A 20,530-nucleotide genomic window follows, 5' to 3' on the forward strand; every position below is an offset into this window, starting at 1 on the left:
GAAGGAATATGATGGAGGGTGGATTTGTGAGGGGGAAACCAGGATTGGGGGGGGAATTATCATGGTTTATTGTGTATAATTATGGAAGCTACCAATAAAAAAGTTTTTTTTTTAATTTAAAAATTTAGTGAAAAAAAATACAAAGGCTATAGAGAACTCAAAACTAAAACCAAACCAGCAAGGCTGGAGAAATGGCTCAGAAGTCAAAGTGCTTGCCTGCAAACAAACTGCGAATACAGCCAAGGCTCAGGAATTGCTGTGGAAGAGGGGCCAGGAAGATTATAATAGGCACAAGGTGGGTAGAAATATCTTGAGGTACCGTCCACCCCAACTAACAGAAGCCCTAACTACCTCTCAGTGAACCCTACTGGACCCTACTGTGGGCCCTCAGGGAAATGGAGACCATGGGTGAGAGAATGTAAGACTACAACCCACATTAAAAAAAAAAAAAAGAAAGAAATTTAGGGGCTGGAGAGATGGCTCAGCTCTTAAGGCGATTGCCAGCAAAACCTAACACCCAGGTTAAATTCCACAGTACCCACGTAAAGCAAGCTGCACAATAACATATGCATTTGGAGTTTGTTTGCAGCAGCTGGAGGCTCTGGCGTGTCCATTCTATCTCTGCTGGCAAATATATAAATATTTTAAAAACTCAAAAACTTATATAGAAATAGAAAAAAAAAGAAGGTACTCAGTAGAGGAAGGATTTGGCAGGGTGAAAAAAAAAGGCAGTGGGAGGTGAATCTGATCATGGAATACTGTTAATATTAATGGAAGTTGCAGATATATGTATATATACACATACATATTTTTTTGTTTTGTGTTTTGAGGTAGGGTCTCACTCTAACCCAGGCTGACCTGGATTTCACTATGCAGAGTCTGAGGATGGCCTTTAACTCAAGGATTACCAAACCTCTGTCTCCCTAGCACTGGGATTAAAGACATGCACCAACATTGCCTGCGGCCAACTATGTATATCTTGTTTATTTAAATATTTTTAATTTCATTTAGGTATTTAATATAGAGAAAAAAGGAAACACAGAGAGACAGAGAATGGGCAGCCAGTGCCGCCAGCCATTGCCAACAAACTCCAGATGTATACACCACCTTCTGCAGCTGCCTTACATGGGTACTGGCAACTCAAACGTGAGTCTTTTGGCTTTGCAGGCAAGCACCTTAACAGATAAGCCACCCCTCCAGCCCCAAAAATATGTTTTAAAAAATAGAAAATAAACATGCAGGAGATTAGTTAAGTGCACTTCTGGGGAAGTAAGTGTGCAATGGTGTATGCACACAAGTAGAGGCTCTGACCTAATCACTGCGTCCACTCCTTCTTGGACTCACTCTGAGGCATTAGTGGGGAGGGTGAAAGGCAGGAGCAGGGCCTAGTTATAGGAAGCGGGTCACTGGGTACATGACCTTGGAGCTGCATCTCGCCCTGGTCTCTGTTCGGTTTCCTGTCGGTCACCAGGTAATGAACTTATTCCAGAAAGGCCGGAGCCCGCGGGTGGTGAGCTGGGAGGGGTAGTGGCATGAACAAGTCTCCAGCCTTCACCCCGATCCCCCCAACTCCGCGATGAGTTAAGTACTCCGACCATGCACAGACCCTGGCGCTGCCCCGACCCAGACTGCCCAGCCCGCGTGCAACGGAGAGCTTCTGCCAGGCCGCGAACCCTCCCCACTCCCGATCACCCGTGGAGCCCTGGGCAGAGCCCCGTGGAGATGGGGCACGGACCTTGGGTGCCATCGCAGCCGGCCTGACCTGCCTCCGGAACCGAAGCCCGCAACCCGCAGCCCGAGGCGACCAGAGGCCGAGGAATCGGGGCAATAGCGCGCTGGAAGCGCTGCCCGAGCTGGGGTCTCGGGCCTCAGGGGTGGGCCTTCGTGGCGCGCACACTGCGCCTGCGCGGACCCTCCCGCGCCCAGGAGCCAAAGCCTGAAAGCAGGGCATTATCTGAGATGGTATTTCTACTCCGTCCAACTGGGCATTTCTGGGGAAAACTGGGGTTGACTGAGCGACAGGAAGAATGTAGAAAAACACCAGAAATTCTCGGAATTAGCTTTAATTCCGGATCTATATCAGCAACGTGGCGACCCACCTACATTCATGGCAAAAACATGCATGTTTGATTTTTCAAGATAAGGTTCTACACTAGTCCAGAGCAGACCTGGAACTCACTAGGTGTTCTCAGGCTGTCCTTGAACTCATGGCGATCCTCCTACCTTTGCCTCCCAAGTGCTAGGATTAAAGGCGAATACCACCACGCCCACCTATAAAAAATTGTTTTGACATGCCTCTCTGCCTTTAAACAGAATACTGAAATTCTTCTCCCCTTTTTAACATTTATTCATTAGAAAGGGATATAGAGGCAGAATGGTCACGCCAGAACTTCCAGCCATGGCCAACAAACTCCAGATGCATGCGTGGGCCACGTTGTGCAGCTGGCTAAAATGGGTCCAGGGGAATAGAAGCTGGGTCCTTTGGCTTTGTAGGGAGGCGCCTTGACGACTAAGCCACACTACACCGCACAAACTATTTTTTAAAAAGTTGAAAATAAGCACGCAGGAGATTAGTTAAGTGCACCTCTGGGCAGCTGAGTGTGCGATGGTGTATGCACACAAGTAGAGGCTCTGACCTAATCACTGCGTCCACTCCTTCTTGGACTCACTCTGAGGCATTAGTGGGGAGGGTGAAAGGCAGGAGCAGGGCCTAGTTATAGGAAGCGGGTCACTGGGTACATGACCTTGGAGCTGCATCTCGCCCTGGTCTCTGTTCGGTTTCCTGTCGGTCACGAGGTAATGAACCTATTCCAGAAAGGCCGGAGCCCGCGGGTGGCGAGCTGGGAGGGGTAGTGGCATGGGCAAGTCTCCAGCCTTCACCTCGATTCTCCCCAACTCCGCGATGAGATAAGTACCATGACCATGCACAGACCCTGGCGCTGCCCCGACCCAGACTGCCCAGCCCGCGTGCAACGGAGAGCTTCTGCCAGGCCGCGAACCCTCCCCACTCCCGATCACCCGTGGAGCCCTGGGCAGAGCCCCGTGGAGATGGGGCACGGACCTTGGGTGCCATCGCAGCCGGCCTGACCTGCCTCCGGAACCGAAGCCCGCAGCCCGCAGCCCGAGGCGACCAGAGGCCGAGGAATCGGGGCAATAGCGCGCTGGAAGCGCCGCCCGAGCTGGGGTCTCGGGCCTCAGGGGTGGGCCTTCGTGGCGCGCACACTGCGCCTGCGCGGACCCTCCCGCGCCCAGGAGCCAAAGCCTGAACGCAGGGCATTATCCGAGGCGGTATTCCTACTCCGTCCAACTGGGCATTTCTGGGGAAACCTGGGATTAAAGGCATGCACCACCATGCCCAGCTCTTAAATTTATTTTATTTATTTATTTATTGTTTGTTTGTTTGTTTTTCAAGGTAGAGTCTCACTTAAGCCCAGGCTGGCCTATTCACTAGGTAGTCTCAGGGTGGGCTCGAACTCATGGCGATCATCTTCCGAGTGTTGGGAGGACAGGCGTGCACCACCATGCCCATATATATGTATAATGTTTTCTTATATGCCTCTCTGCCTTTAAACAGAATGTTGACATTTAAACACACCCCCCCCCCAATTATTTATTTGAGGGAAAGAGGCAGAGAAAGAGAACGGTCACTCTATGGTCTTTAGTCACTCAAACAAACTCCAGACGCATGCCCCACCTTGTGCATTGGGCTTACGTGCATACTGGGGAATCAAACCTGGGTCCTTTGGCTTCACAGGCAAGTGCCTTAATGGCTAAGCCATCTCTCCAGCCCCCGCCCCCTTTTTTGATCACTATGAAAGATAAAACTGGGATTAGGAATAGAGCTCAACTGCATAACATGTGCTTAGTATGTCTGAGGCCCTGGGTTCAGTTCTTCAACAACAACAACAAAAAAAGCAAAAATTGCATATAGGGCACCTTCCTTCAAATATTAAGACATAGCATGTTTGTTTTTCTACAAACTCATGTGACTTGGACCCTTGTTTGGTTGCATCCTTTGAACTGCCTATGGCTCGTTACTGTTATCTTTCTGTGGTAGTGAGACTGACTGCATCTGTGGTCTTGTGGCCTCTTCTTTAAAAAGTATATATGTATTTATTTATTTGATAGTTGGGGGGAAGAGGGACTGAATATGGGCATGCTAGGGCCTCTAGACTGCAAATGATCTCCAGATGCCTGTACCACATTGTACATCTGGCTTTACGTGGGTACTGGGGAACCGAACTGGGTTCTTAGGCCTCAGATGAAAGTGCCGTAATTGCTAAGCTCTCTCTCTAACCCCAGTTAGAATCTTGTGGTGACATAGTTAGCATTTTTTTAAGGCAGGGTCTCAGTCTAACCCAGGCTGGCCTTGTATTCATGGGGATGCTCTTACCCCTGCCTGCTTTGGGTTGGGATTTAAAGTGGGTGCTATCACCCCCAGTCATTTTTCTTCTGTGATTACTTATTTCTTTTAATTGATAGAGCTTTGATAAATCACCATGTCACAAATAGATTCTCCTGTAGTTTAAAGCTTTGTTGTTTATACTTTGACATTTTATCCTATGACTTCTGAGAACTGCTTTATGGCCTGGTATGAATAGTGGTTCAGGTTCATTTTTTTTCCAGATAAATGTCCAGTTATACCAGCACCATTAATTGACAACAGCCTTCAATTCCTATAGGATGGATTTGGGTGACTTTGTCAAAAATAAAATGACAGCTGGGGACAGTGGAGCATAGCTTTCCTCCCATCACTCAGGAGGCAGAGGTAGAACGTTCTCTGTGAATTTTAGACCACCCTGAGACTACATAGTGAAATGCATGAGAGTGTAGGTCAGAGGGAGACGCTACCTTGGGGGACAGGGGAAGAACAAAAAATATACATACATTTAATTTTGAAAATTATCCTAAGTACTTGAGTGAGAAGAGAGGGAGGGCCAGGGATAGAAGTGAGAGAAGGAGAAAGCAAGAGAAAGATGTTAAGTATGGGCATGCCATGACCTCTTCCTCCTGCAAATAAACTCCAGATGCATGTGCCACCTTTTGCAGCTGGCTTACGTGGGTCCTGGGGAATCGAACCTGGGTCCTTTGCTTTGCAGGCAAGTGCTTTAACTGCTAAACCACCCCTCCAGCCACAAAACCTACCTCGATAAAACAAACAAACAAAAGAACCAAAAAAGTTGAAAATAAGCACGCAGGAGATTAGTTAAGTTCACCTCTGCGCAGCTGAGTGTGCGATGGTGTATGCACACAAGTAGAGGCTCTGACCTAACCACTGTGTCCACTCCTTCTTGGACTCACTCTGAGGCATTAGTGGGGAGGGTGAAAGACAGAGGCAGGGCCTAGTTATAGGAAGCGGGTCACTGGGTACATGACCTTGGAGCTGCATCTCGCCCTGGTCTCTGTTCGGTTTCCTGTCGGTCACGAGGTAATGAACCTATTCCAGAAAGGCCGGAGCCCGCGGGTGGCGAGCTGGGAGGGGTAGTGGCATGGGCAAGACTCCAGGCTTCACCCCGATCCCCCCAAATCCGCGATGAGTTAAGTACCCCGACCATGCACAGACCCTGGCGCTGCCCCGACCCAGACTGCCCAGCCCGCGTGCAACGGAGAGCTTCTGCCAGGCCGCGAACCCTCCCCACTCCCGATCACCCGTGGAGCCCTGGGCAGAGCCCCGTGGAGATGGGGCACGGACCTTGGGTGCCATCGCAGCCGGCCTGACCTGCCTCCGGAACCGAAGCCCGCAACCCGCAGCCCGAGGCGACCAGAGGCCGAGGAATCGGGGCAATAGCGCGCTGGAAGCGCTGCCCGAGCTGGGGTCTCGGGCCTCAGGGGTGGGCCTTCGTGGCGCGCACACTGCGCCTGCGCGGACCCTCCCGCGCCCAGGAGCCAAAGCCTTGAAAGCAGGGCATTATCTGAGATGGTATTTCTACTCCGTCCAACTGGGTATTTCTGGGGAAAACTGGGGTTGACTGAGCGACAGGAAAAATGTAGAAAAACACCAGAAATTCTCGGAATTAGCTTTAATTCCGGATCTATATCAGCAACGTGGCGACCCACCTACATTCATGGCAAAAACATGCATGTTTTGATTTTTCAAGGTAAGATCTCACACTAGTCCAGAGCAGACCTGGAAATCACTAGGTGTTCTCAGGCTGTCCTTGAACTCATGGCGATCCTCCTACCTTTGCCTCCAAAGTGCTAGGATTAAAGGCGAATAACACCACGCCCACCCATAAAAAATTGTTTTGACATGCATCTATGCCTTTAAACAGTATACTGACATTCTTCTCCCCTTTTTAACATTTATTCATTAGAAAGAGATATAGAGGCAGAATGGTCACGCCAGAACGTCCAGCCATGGCCAACAAACTCCAGACGCATGCGTGGGCCACGTTGTGCAGCTGGCTAACGTGGGTCCTGGGGAATAGAAGCTGGGTCCTTTGGCTTTGTAGGGAGGCGCCTTGACGACTAAGCCACACTACACCGCACAAACTATTTTTTAAAAAGTTGAAAATAAGCAGGCAGGAGATTAGTTAAGCGCACTTCTGGGGAAGTAAGTGTGCGATGGTGTATGCACACAAGTAGAGGCTCTGACCTAATCACTGCGTCCACTCCTTCTTGGACTCACTCTGAGGCATTAGTGGGGAGGGTGAAAGGCAGGAGCAGGGCCTAGTTATAGGAAGCGGGTCACTGGGTACATGACCTTGGAGCTGCATCTCGCCCTGGTCTCTGTTCGGTTTCCTGTCGGTCACCAGGTAATGAACCTATTCCAGAAAGGCCGGAGCCCGCGGGTGGCGAGCTGGGAGGGGTAGTGGCATGGGCAAGTCTCCAGCCTTCACCCCGATCCCCCCAACTCCGCGATGAGTTAAGTACCCCGACCATGCACAGACCCTGGCGCTGCCCCGACCCACCCAGACTGCCCAGCCCGCGTGCAACGGAGAGCTTCTGCCAGGCCGCGAACCCTCCCCACTCCCGATCACCCGTGGAGCCCTGGGCAGAGCCCCGTGGAGATGGGGCACGGACCTTGGGTGCCATCGCAGCCGGCCTGACCTGCCTCCGGAACCGAAGCCCGCAACCCGCAGCCCGAGGCGACCAGAGGCCGAGGAATCGGGGCAATAGCGCGCTGGAAGCGCTGCCCGAGCTGGGGTCTCGGGCCTCAGGGGTGGGCCTTCGTGGCGCGCACACTGCGCCTGCGCGGACCCTCCCGCGCCCAGGAGCCAAAGCCTGAAAGCAGGGCATTATCTGAGATGGTATTTCTACTCCGTCCAACTGGGCATTTCTGGGGAAAACTGGGATTAAAGGCATGTACCACCATGCCCAGCTCTTAAATTTATTTATTTATTTATTTATTTTTTGTTTCTCAAGGTACAGTCTCACTCAAGCCCAGGGTGGCCTGGAATTCACTAGGTATTCTCAGGGTGGGCTCGAACTCGTGGCGATCCTTTTCCACGTGTTGGGAGTACAGGTGTGCACCACAATGCCTATATATATATATGATGTTTTCTTATATGCCTCTCTGCCTTCAAACAGAATGTTGACATTTTAACCCTACCCCCTATTTATTTATTTGAGAGAAAGAGGCAGACAGAGAGAGAGATAGGATGGTTACTCTACGGTCTTTAGTCACTTAAACAAACTCCAGACGCATGCTCCACCTTGTGCATTGGGCTTACGTGAATACTGGGGAATCAAACCTGGGTCCTTTGCTTCACACACACGTGCCTTAATTGCTAAGCCACCCTTCCAGTCCGCCCCCTTTTTTGATCAGTATGAAAGGTAAAACTGTGATTAGGAATAGAGCTCAGCTGCATAACATGTGCTTAGTATGTTTGAGGCCCTGGTTCAGTTCTTCAACAACAACAACACAAAAGGCCGAAAATTGTGTATACGCCACCTCCCTTCAAATATTAAGACGTAGCATTTTTGTTTTTCTACAAACTCATGTGACCTGGACCCTTGCTTGGTTCCATCCCTTGAACTGCCTATGGCTCATTACTGTTATCTTTCTGTGGTAGTGAGACTGACTGCATCTGTGGTCTTGTGGCCTCTACTTTAAAATAGATATATATATATTTATTTATTTGATAGAGATAGAAAAAGGGAGAGAGGGAGGGGAGGAGGGATTGAATATGGGCACTCCAGGGCCTCTAGATGGCAAATGAACTCCAGATGCCTGTACCACATTGTGCATATGGCTTTACGTGGGTACTGGGGAACCGACCTGGGTTCGTAGGCCTCACATGAAAGTGCCGTAATTGCTAAGCTATCTCTCCAACCCCAGTTACAATCTTGTGCTGACAAATTTAGCATTTTTTTTTTTAGGCAGGGTCTAAGTCTAACCCAGGCTGGCCTTGTAGTCATTGCGATCCTCTTAACCCTGCCTTCTTTGGGCTGGGATTAAGAGTGTGCTCTACCACACCAGCCATTTTTCTTCTATGATTATTTATTTCTTTTAATTGGTAGAAAGAGCTTTGCTAAATCAGCAGGTCACAAATATATTCTCCTAAAGTCCTAAAGCTTTGTTGTTTAAACTTTGACATTTTATCCTATGACTTCTGAGAACTGCTTTATGGCCTGGTATGAATAGTGGTTCAGGTTCATTTTTTTCCAGGTAAATGTTCAGTTATACCAGCACCATTAATTGACAACAGCCTTCAATTCCTATTGGATTGTTTTGGGTGACTGTCAAAAATAAAATGACAGCTGGGGACAGTGGAGCATAGCTTTCCTCCCATCACTCAGGAGGCAGAGGTAAGACGTTCTCTGTGAGTTCAAGGACACCCTGAGACTACATAGTTAATTTCACCTGAGTGTAGGTCAGAGGGAGACCTTACCTTAGGGGGGAGGAGGAAAACAAAAAATATACATACATTTAATTTTGAAAATGTATCGCAAGTACTTGAGTGAGAGGAGAGGGAGGGCCAAGGAGGGAAGTGAGAGAAGGAGAAAGAAAGAGAAAGATGTTAAGTATGGGCATGCCATGACCTCTTGCTCCTGCAAATAGGCTCCAGATGCATGTGCCACCTTTTGCAGCTGGCTTACGTGGGTCCTGGGGAATTGAAGCTAGGTGCTTTGGCTTTTCAGGCAAGCGCTTTAACTGCTAAACCACCTCTCCAGCCACAAACCCTACCTCGATAAAACAAACAAACAAACAAAAAAAAATCAAAAAAGTTGAAAATAAGCACGCAGAAGATTAGTTAAGTGCACCTCTGGGCAGCTGAGTGTGCGATGGTGTATGCACACAAGTAGAGGCTCTGACCTAACCACTGCGTCCATTCCTTCTTGGACTCACTCTGAGGCATTAGCGGGGAGGGTGAAAGGCAGGAGAAGGGCCTAGTTATAGGAAGCGGGTCACTGGGTACATGACCTTGGAGCTGCATCTCGCCCTGGTCTCTGTTCGGTTTCCTGTCGGTCACGAGGTAATGAACCTATTCCAGAAAGGCCGGAGCCCGCGGGTGGCGAGCTGGGAGGGGTAGTGGCATGGGCAAGACTCCAGCCTTCACCCCGATTCTCCCCAACTCCGCGATGAGTTAAGTACTCCGACCATGCACAGACCCTGGCGCTGCCCCGACCCAGACTGCCCAGCCCGCGTGCGACGGAGAGCTTCTGCCAGGCCGCGAACCCTCCCCACTCCCGATCACCCGTGGAGCCCTGGGCAGAGCCCCGTGGAGATGGGGCACGGACCTTGGGTGCCATCGCAGCCGGCCTGACCTGCCTCCGGAACCGAAGCCCGCAGCCCGCAGCCCGAGGCGACCAGAGGCCGAGGAATCGGGGCAATAGCGCGCTGGAAGCGCTGCCCGAGCTGGGGTCTCGGGCCTCAGGGGTGGGCCTTCGTGGCGCGCACACTGCGCCTGCGCGGACCCTCCCGCGCCCAGGAGCCAAAGCCTGAACGCAGGGCATTATCTGAGATGGTATTTCTACTCCGTCCAACTGGGCATTTCTGCGGAAAACTGGGATTAAACGCGCGAACAACCATGCCCTGGTCTTATTCTTATTATTATTTTTGGATATGCCTCTCTGCCTTTAAACAGAGTGCTGACATTTTAACCCCCCCCCCCCGTTTATTTATTTATTTGAGAGAAAGAGGCAGAGAGAGAAAGAGAATGGTCACTGTATGGTCTTTAGTCACTCAAACAAACTCCAGACGCATGCCCTACCTTGTGCGTTGGGCTTACGTGGGTACTGGGGAATCAAACCTGGGTCCTTTGGCTTCACAGGCAAATGCCTTAACGGCTAAGCCATCTCTCCAGCCCGCCCCCTTTTTTGATCAGTATGAAAGATAAAACGGATTAGGAATGGAGCTCAGCTGCGGAACATGTTCTTAGTATGTCTGAGGCCCTGGATTCAGTTCTTCAACAACAACAAAAAAAAATTACAAAGTAGAAAATTGTATGTGGAGCACCTCCCTTCAAATATTAAGACATAGAAGCCTTATTTTTCTACAAACTTATATGACCTGGACCCTCGTTTGGTTGCATCCCTTGAACTGCCTATGGTTCGTTACTCTTACCTTTCTGTGGTAGTGAGACTGACTGCATCTGTCGTCATGTGGCCTCCTCTTTTCTTAAAAATATTTTATTTATTTATTTATTTGAGAGAGGGAATGAGAGGGAGAGAGAGGGAGAGGGAAAATGGGCATGCCAGGTCCTGTAGACCACAAATGAACTCCAGATGCGTGTCCTACTTTGTGCATCTGGCTTTACGTGCGTACTGGGGAACTGAACTGGGTTTTTAAGCTTCACATGAACGTCCCTTAATTGCTAAGCTATCACTCCAGCCCCATTGGAATCTTTTGTTGACAAATTTAGCATTTTTTTTTTTTTTGAAGTCAGGGTCTCAGTCTAACCCAGCGTGGCCTTGTACTCATGGAGATCCTGCCACCTCTGCCCTCTTAGTGCTGGGATTGAAGGGGTGCGCCTCCACACCCAGCCATTTCTTCTATGAATATTTCTTTTCTTTGGTAGAGAAAGCTTTGCTAAATCACTAAGTTACTAATATATTCTCCTGTAGTCTTAAAGCTTTGTTGTTTGAACTTTGACGTTTTATCCTGTGACCACTGAGAACTGCTTTATGTCCTGCTATGAAAATTAGTGGTTCTGGTTCATTTTTCTCTAGGTAGATGTCCAGTTATTCAAGCACCATTTACTGAAAACAGCCTTCTTTTCCCATTGGGTTGTTTTTGGTGTCTTTGTCAAACGTCAAATGAAAGCTGGGACCTCATGAAATTCCAATGCTTTTGTACAACAAAGGACACTGAATAGAACAAACAGGCAACCTACACAAGGGGAGAAAATCGTTGACAGCTGTACATCTGACAGAGGATTAATATCTATGATATACAAATAACTCAAAATATTAAATAATAAGAAATCAAACAACCCAATTTAGAAATGGGCTATGGAACTAAATAGAGAGTTCTCAAAAGAAGAAATGAAGGTGGTATATAAACATCTAAAAAAAAGGTTCTATATATCCAGTCATCAGGGAAATGTAGATTTATACCATGTTGAGATTCCATCTCATTCCTGACAGATTGGCTACCATCATGAAAACAATTGACCATAAGTACTGGCGAGGATGTGGTAAAAGAGGAACTTTTCGATACTGTTGTTGGGAATGCAATCTGGTCTAGCCATTGTGGAAATCAGTGTGGAGGTTCCTCAGACAGCTAAAAATAGATCTACCATATGACTCAGCTATAGCACTCCTAGGCATATATCCTAAGGACTCATGCCACAACCTTAGAGATACCTGCTCAACCACATTTATTGCCACTCTATTGACAATATCTAGGAAATAGAAGGAGTCTAGATGACCCTCAACTGATGAGTGGATAATGAATATGTGGCACATTTACACAATGGAGTTCTACTCAGCGGTAAAGAAAAACAAAGTTATGAAATTTGCAGGAAAATGGGTGGATCTGGAAAATATTATGCTTAATGAGGTAACCCAGGTCCAGAAAGCCAAACATCACATGTTCTCTCTCATATGTGGATCCTAGCTACAAATGATTGGACTTCTATGTGAGTAGGAATAAACCTCAGTAGGAGAGGCCAGTAAGAGAGACAGGAGATATAAAGGGAATAGAAATGGGGGGACTTAATAGGATGGTATTGTATGTATGTAAGTAGAAGAGCAGATTAATGGGGCTAAAAAGGCCTAAGTTTGGTCAGGGGAAGACACTGAGTTAAGAAAAGGTGGAGGGAGGGCTAATCAAAATCTAAGAAGATATTAATAAGTCATATGGAAATCTACTTTTTTGGACAATGGGACACTTAGAAGCCACAGATTATTGCTAGAAAATTTTCGGTGCCAGGTATGGGTACCTTCCAGTATGTTGTTGGCCAGGGAGGTCTCTGATGCCCCCAAAACATTACAGGCCATTGCTGAAGCCCTTAGTTTCTCACCAGGAGTTGATGGTAAGACCCTATTGCTGAAGACTCCACATACTTAGGCTGCAACAACATTGAGAAATCCTGCTGGAATTGAGCTCCCAATAACCTCCTCCAGGTAGACCAGCTGACAGAAAGCTGGAAAAAAACATGTTGCATGCAGTTCAATGGGAGAGAGAGAAATTGGCAGTGAAGGGACTCAACAGTGGACACTGCAAAACTTACATTTGGCCAGATAGGCCAAATGAGCCAATGGGTACAACAGTGGCATGTCTGTTATGGGGGAAACCAACCACTCTCTAATTGGACTGGAAGCCCACTCCATGGGAGGAATATATCCCTGATACTGAAAACCTACAACAGGGGTAGTCATGAGCCCTAGGGGTGTAATGTCTGCTGCTGTCTGGCTAAATGTATATACTATGCTCATCAAACTGCCCAGTAAGCACTTCTCTTAATGTTCATACCCATATATTAACGCTACTCTCCCTTTTGGTTAGAGAAGCTTCTCTTTTCAGATGGCAGTGAACTTGGGATGACTCAGAAAGCATCATGGTGCTGGGAAGAAGTGACAGAGGAGTGCTTAGCACTGCAATATATCTATCACACCTTCCAAGGCTCAGGATCCATTGCAGAAGAGGTAGCGGAAAGAATGTCAGAGCCAAAGGAAGGATAAGACTCCTTACAACGTGCTCCTCCAAACACAAAATGGCCTGGATATCCATGACCTCACAGTGCCTGTTACAACCTACACCAGTCCATCATAATAGGAGGAAAAGGTGATGACATCAAAATAAAAGAGTCTGATTGAGAGGGGGAGGGGATATGAGGGAGAATGAAGTTTCAAAGGGGAAAGTTGGGAGAGGGAGGGAATTACCATGGGACATTGTTTACAATTTTGGAAACTGTCAATAAAAAAATTTAAAACAAATAAATAAATAAAATTTAAAAAAGAAAATATTTGAGGTGGGTGAATTACTTTGAGTTTGAAGCCAGCCTAGGGCCACAGTGAGACCCAGCTTTGAAAACAACAAAAAAAGATAGTGTGAAAATATCTGAAAACAAATTGTGTCTGTATGGAACATATACACAGAATTTCTGTTATATAACTCTTTTCTAAACAATACATCTATTACTTATATAACATTTTGACTATTAGGAAGTAGAAATAATTCAGAGGTGATTAGCATGTGTGATATGTATTGGTTATATCCTATTGCTATTCCATTTTTTTCTTTATATTTTTGATTTGAGAAAGACAGGCAGATGATAGGTTGTTAAATGAACTCCAGATGCATGTGCCACCTGTACATCTGACTTTACATGGGTATTGAAATTGAACAAGGGGCCTTAGGATTTACAGGCAAATGTCTTAACTGCTAACCCATCTCTCCAGGTCCGTCTTTCTTTCTTTCTTTCTTTCTTTCTTTCTTTCTTTCTTTCTTTCTCTCTTTCTTTCTCTCTTTCTTTCTCTTTGTTTCTTCTTTCTTTTTCTCACTTTCTCTCTCTCCTTCCCTCTCTCTCTCTCTTTTGAGGTAGGGTCTTGTTCTACCCCACGCTGACCTGGAATTTACTATTTACTGTAAGTCTCAGGGCTGTCCTGAACTCACAGCAATCCTTCTACTTCTGCCTCCTGAGTGCTGCTGGGATTAAAGGTGTGTGCCACCTTGCCTGGCTTTTTTTCCCCCCTAGTTTTTCAAGGGAGGGTTTCACTCTAAGCCCAGGCTTATCTGGAACTCGCTACATAGTCTCAGGGTGGCATTGAACTCATGGCGATCCTCCTACCTCTGCCTCCTGAGTGCTGGGATTAAAAGCGTGCACCACCATGACCAGCTATGCTTGGCTTTTAACAAATATATTTATTTATTTGAGAAAGAGAGTGGGGAGGGGAGGGGAAAGAGAGAGAGACTGTGAGGGTGCACCAGGGCTTCCTGCCACTGTGGCACTTAGTGCATCTGGGTTTATGTAGGTGTTGGGGAATTGAATCCAGGGTAGTCAGGCTTTACAAGAAGTATCTTTAACCACCGAGCCATCTCTTCAGCCCACTATTCCATTTTCTACAAGGCACTTAACCATCTGCAGATTTTAGTATGGTGTGGGGATGGACCCAATCTCCCATAGACAGTGAAAGACAACCATATGTTCATAGCTTTCCTCACTGAAGAAGTAATGTTTTAAAATGTTATTGGGGACTAGAGTAATGGCTCAGCAGTTAAAGGTGCTTGCTTGACATACAAGGATCACTGTAAGTTCAAGGCCGGCTTGGGGCTACAGAGTGAATTCCAGGTCAGCCTGGGTTAGAGTGAGACCCTATCTCCGAAAAACAAAATCCACCCAAGAACCATGTTATTCCCATATGAAAGTATGTGAACTATCCATTATTTAAACATCCCCTCCCAGGGCCTCACCTCATCTGAACCAGGACCAATTGCTGCATCTGGAAGGAATATTGTTTGATGATTCTAAGAACTGTGCTCTGGTTCATGGACCTCTTGTTCTCCCTGCCCCTCATGTCCCCCTTTCTGATTTACAAGTTCCTCTGAGTTAACTGTGTACTGTTTTCTTCAGGGAGCACCTCATATATTTCCTGGGCCGGAGAGATGCCATAGTGGTTAATGGTACTTGCTAGCCAAGCCTGCCAGCCTAGCATTCAATTCCACAGCACCCACGTAAAGCCAGATGCAAAGTGGCACATGCATCCGTGATCTGATGCAACTTTGACAATGGAGAATCTGAAGCTCATGGGCCAGCTTGTCTAACATTTGTTTGCAGTCTGGAAATTTATTTGTGGTGGCAAGAGATCCTGTCTCAAAGAAGGTGGAGCATAGACACCTCAACGCTGTTCTCTAACTTCCACATGCTCACCATGCCACATACACATATGCTTAAAAAATAATACACTTTCGGGCTGGACAGATGGCTTAGTGGTTAAGGTGCTTGCCTGCAAAGCCAAAGGACCCTGGTTCAATTCCCCAAGACCCACATAAGCCAGATGCTCAAGGTGGTGCATGCTTCTGGAGTTCGTTTGCAGTGGCTGAAAGCCCAGGTGCAATCATTCTTTCTCTTTCTATTTGCCTCTTTCTCCCTCTCAAATAAATAAATAAAAATAAATATTAAAAAAATAACATACTTTCCAAATGTTTTATCCATGGGAGGGCAGGTGACAGGTGTTCAAAAGTGAATGAACTAACCGTAATCTATACAGCCTTCCCGTTAAGAGGCTTCTAAGTGGCTATTTGTTGTTACTAGTATTTCAGTTCTTAGGAGGGATGGAAAAGACAACCAAAAATCACAACTGTTCAAACTATAACCACCAACTCTGCTAACTACAGCTTCCCTCACTGCTAACTTGAGGCTATTGTACTACCTACCAGTGTCTGATCCAGCCAACCTGTGTGTGCTCTGGTGACGTCCCACAGCATCTAGCAATGCCAAGTTCTGTCCCTGCTGGGCTTCTCATGGTCACTACAGCAGCCCGTTAACAAAGAATGCTCTAGGCACTGGGCAAGGTGGCACATGTCTTTAATCCTAGCACTCAGGAGGCAGAGGTAAGAGGATCACTGTGAGTTCAAGACCACCCTGAGACTACACAGTGGATTCCAGGTCAGCCTGGACTAAAGCAAGATACTACCTTGAAAAACCAAAAAGTAAAAATAAAATAAAGTATGCCCTAGGCCACAATTCAGTTATAGAGAATATAGCAAAACTCATCTAGAAGCTAGCACAAGACATAAGCTTACTAACATTAGTTTCAAGTATGAATTAGTAGAGGTAATTCTCCATCAAATCCCCTGCCTTAATTTTTAGGTGAACAATTAGTCTTTTCTTAACCTGCTATAAGTTTACTATACAAACACAGCTTTGAGTGTCCTCCCATGAGACTGCTCATTGACCTAGAATTTCTTTTTCTTTTTTTAATTGTATTTATTTATTTGAGAGAGAGAGAGACAGAGGGAATATATGGGTGCATCAGGGCCTCCAGCCATTGCAAACGAACTCAAGATGCATGTGCCACCATGTGCATCTGGCTTACATGGACACTAGGGAATCGAATCTGGGTCCTTAGGCTTCGCAGGCAAGCACTTTAACTGCCAAGCCATCCTTCCAGTCCCTAGAAACTCTTATAGTCCTAAGGGGAACAAGGAATTAAGGAGTAAAATTCCTGTCAGGCACGGTGGTACAAGCCTGTAATCTCAACACTCAAGAGGTGGAGGCAGGAGGATTAGGAGTTCAAGGTTATCCTTGGCTACATGAGGCTGTCTTAACAAAAGACAGTGTGTTGCCATTGTCTCAAGAGGCCATGTCCTTCGAGGGCCAGTAATCCCTGCCCATAGTGGTCTCCTGCCTGTGTTCCTGGGACTCCTGGAAGAGGCCACAGGCACCAAAAGGTCACACACATGGAATGGCAGGAGCAGACGCTATACTGGGTGTTAGGCATCCAATTATCTTAGGAATGTAGGGCTACCCTGCACAGCACACCTCTCCAATTCCAGAGTGATGGTGAACACCTGAGGACAGGTTGTCCCTGGAAACATTCCTCATTAGACTGGGGTATCACAGCACACTTCCCCCAAGCCCTGGTCACTGTGTCTGGATGGCGAACACGAGAATGGACCAAACCACCGTGCCTTGATTTTTCTCTAAACTGGTTCAAGCTTGTCAACAGTTAGTATCAGGCTGACCTCCATGACCCCTGAAAGTCAATCTAACTCAAGTGCAAGGAGATGGGCCAGTAGTTCTGTTCCCCTCTCACCCACTTAAAAGCACCCACTGGCTGGGAGTGAGGAGAACCTGGACTGGGGAGATAGTTTAGTGGCTAAAAAGCTGCTTGCAAAGCCTAACAGCCTGAATTCGATTCCCTAGTTCCTACAATAAACCACATGCACAAGGTGAAGCATATGTCTGTAGTTCATGTGCAGGAAGGCTCCATACTTTCTCTTTCTCTCTCAAATAAGTAACTAAAAGTATTTTTTTAAAAAAAACATGGCTTAGCAGTTAAGCGCTTGCCTGTGAAGCCTAAGAACCCTGGTTCGAGGCTCGATTCCCCAGGACCCACATTAGCCAGATGCACGAGGGGGCACATGCATCTGGAGTTTGTTTGCAGTGGCTGGAGGCCCTGGTGCGCCCATTCCCTTTCTCTATCTGCCTCTTTCTGTCTGTCACTCTCAAATAAATAAATAAAAATGAACAAAAAAAATTAAAAAAAAAAAAACACAAACCTTGCCGGGCATGGTGACACACACCTTTAATCCCAGCACTTGGGAGGCAGAGGTAGGAGGACCACCAAGAACTCAAGACCACCTTGAGACTTCATAGTGAATTCCAGGTCAGCCTGGACTAGGGCAAAACCCTATCTCAAGAAACCAAAAGAGACAGAGAGACAGAGAGAGAGAAAACCTGCTCAGTTCCAACTACAAGCATGTGAAACTCTAAAGGGTCCTCTAATGAAGATTCTGGACACCTTGACCTTCCACAGTTCCACAGCGATGTCAGTGTTCTCCCGAACTGAGCTGGTATCTAGCTTTAAAAAAATTCTTTTTATTTGCAGAGAGAGAGGAAGAATGAGAATGGGCACAACAGTGTGTCTAGCTACTGCAAATGAACTCCAGATCCAATGGCTTCACATAGGTCCTGGGGAATTGAACCCAGACTGGCAGCTTTGCAAGCAAGTGCCTTTAACCGCGACTTCTCCAGTTGTTCTCAGTTCCGTTACCCCAGAGTCACTGCAGTTCTACCTTTTATGTTTGCTTCATATCGGTAAAGGTCTTGAGTGACAGACTCACGCTGCAACTCTGCTTATTGCAGGTTTCTCAGGAGGAATAGCAATCATTTTTTTGCTTATGTGGTTTTAGGGGTAGGGTCTAGCTCTAGCCCAGACTGACCTGGAATTCACTATCTCAGGGGTGGCTTTGAACTCATGGCAATCCTTTTACCTCTGTTTCCCAAGTGCTGGGATTAAAGGCGTGCACCACCACGCTTGGCCACAGCAATGTTTTGTTTTGTTTTGTTTTGTTTAAATACTTTTATTTATTTGCAAGCAGGGAAAGACAGAGAGAGAGAGAGAGAGAGAATGAGCACACCAGGGCCTCCAGGCATGGCAAACGTACTCCAGATGCATGCATCACTTTATGCATCTGGCTTTACATGGGTCCTGGGGAATCAAACCCGGTTGTTAGGTTTTGCAGGCAAGTGCCTTAACCGCTGAACTCTCTCTCTAGCCCCCAGAGCAATATTTAAGGAGAGCCATCCAGTAAAGGTATGTTTGGTTGGACAGTGAAGTCAGAAATGTAAAATTCTCATCTGTGTGGTGGCGCATGACTTTAATCCCAGCACTTGGGAGGCAGAGGTAGGAAGATTGCTATGAGTTCGAGGCCATCCTCAGACTACACAGTGAATTCCAGGTCAGCCTGAGCTAGAGTGAGACCCCACCTCAAAACAACAGCAGCAGCAACAACAAAATGTTACAAAGAAATTTAAAATCTTACAAATATTGTTAATTTCTTTTCCTCAGGATGTGGGCTATCTGGGGAAAGTTTGAGCAAAGCCATCTGTTATGATTTGAACATGTTCTTTAGAATCTACATGTTGGAAACTTAATCCCCAAAGCCATACGTTAATGGCACGGGGGGAGGGGCTGATGGCATGTGGGAGGCAATTACGATTTGATGAGGTCATGAGAGGAGGCCCTCCACAGTGGCTAGCACACTAGCCGTCTCGTCATGTGATACAGCAAGAAGGTCTTCATAGATGCTGAAGACGCTAGTATTGCTTTTGGATTTATTTATTTATTTATTTTTGTTCATTTTTATTTATTGATTTGAGAGTGACAGAGAGAGAAAGAGGCAGATAGAGAGAGAGAGAATGGGCGCGCCAGGGCTTCCAGCCACTGCAAACGAACTCCAGACGTGTGCGCCCCCTTGTGCATCTGGCTAACGTGGGACCTGGGGAAGCGAGCCTCGAACCAGGGTCCTTAAGCTTCACAGGCAAGTGTTTAACTGCTAAGCCACCTCTCCAGCCCGATTTTTTTTTTTTTTTTTTTGAGACAAGATTATGCTATGTTGCCCAGGCTGGCATTGAACTCTTAGGCTCAATTAATCCTGCTGCTTCAGCTTCCCTAGTAGTTTGGATTATAAACACATCCCATTGTGTCTACCATGCTCTTAGACATGAGGCAAATAAACCTGTAGTGTTTAAGTTACCTGGTCTCGATTATTTTATTACAGCAATAGAAAACAAAGGCCACTGCTGACGCAGAAACCACTGAGGCTTTGGATTGGGGTGTGTATGGGGGGGGGGTCTAAGAAGTGTCCCTGCAAGGGGAATCAACTAGCTTCCCAGGGAAAGAAGAGCCTAGCAACTAGTTTCCATTCTTCCTCCAAACCAACCCCAGGACTCTGAATCTAGAATGAGGCCAGTAATTCTTCCCTTGGACTCCCCTCTGAGCTGGGACGAGATTTTCCTTTGACTCCATGGCCACATTCCCTGTTGCTCTATCTGGCTTTATTTATGCCATCTTCACATGAATCCACAGTGATCCATGTAGCAACGGGGATTTCTAGAACCAGGTAACACTTTAAAAAAAAATGCATTCAAGTTTTGCCTTTCCTTCTTGTCACTGGGGCCTTTGAGTCTGTGTCCCCAGGGTCTGTGCACCTGGGGTGTGACGCCTGTAAAGAGCTGGAAAAACAAGGCGTGGGATAGTTGATTCTGAGGTAGGCTTCCAGCTTCCATTTTTAATATGCTCCCAAGAGTGATCTCAGGGTCTCTGTGTGCCTCCCTCCTCCCCTCCCACTGGCTGCAGGTCACCTGGTTGTCCCCAGCTTTGGTGGAAGAAGCAGGGACCCCTCTTGGGAGGGGAGCCACACATAACTTAGGTCTCAGCAAACACTCCTGCTTCCCCGCACAATGGCTTGAGGCCAGTTCTTCAGCCTATGTTCCCGTATCATAATGCGTGGAGATTTTGAAAACTTTTAAAGAAAGATGTCATTAATTCCACAAGTATATGTTGATTGCCTATGTTTGCCAGGTATTAGTCCAAGGACTGAGAAGCAGCAAAGTTCCTATCTTTAGCGGCAGACAATAAATTAGGCAAATGAGCACGTCTACGCTGTAAGAGAAATGAAGCAGGCTTGTGT

The 20,530-nt window shown here is 47.0% G+C and overlaps 1 protein-coding gene across 3 annotated transcripts in view; it reads right to left on the bottom strand.

Annotated features, from left to right (window-relative positions):
• Positions 1-20,530, bottom strand: part of Fbxo10 (F-box protein 10) — a 92,681-nt gene that overhangs the window by 58,410 nt on the left and 13,741 nt on the right. The window contains exon 1 of one of the 3 annotated variants that reach the window (XM_045152546.1): positions 3,062-3,156. The exons of 1 other annotated variant lie outside the window; for it this stretch is intronic. In XM_045152546.1, coding sequence (XP_045008481.1) covers positions 3,062-3,073 — 12 coding nt within the window. In that variant the 5' untranslated portion in view covers positions 3,074-3,156. Of the gene's footprint in view, positions 1-1,735; positions 1,859-3,061; positions 3,157-20,530 lie in introns of those variants that run through there. One more of the 3 variants, XM_045152540.1, reaches the window with a different exon arrangement.

The sequence above is a fragment of the Jaculus jaculus genome, chromosome 1 (assembly GCF_020740685.1).
Source record: "Jaculus jaculus isolate mJacJac1 chromosome 1, mJacJac1.mat.Y.cur, whole genome shotgun sequence".
Classification (NCBI taxonomy): domain Eukaryota; kingdom Metazoa; phylum Chordata; class Mammalia; order Rodentia; family Dipodidae; genus Jaculus; species Jaculus jaculus.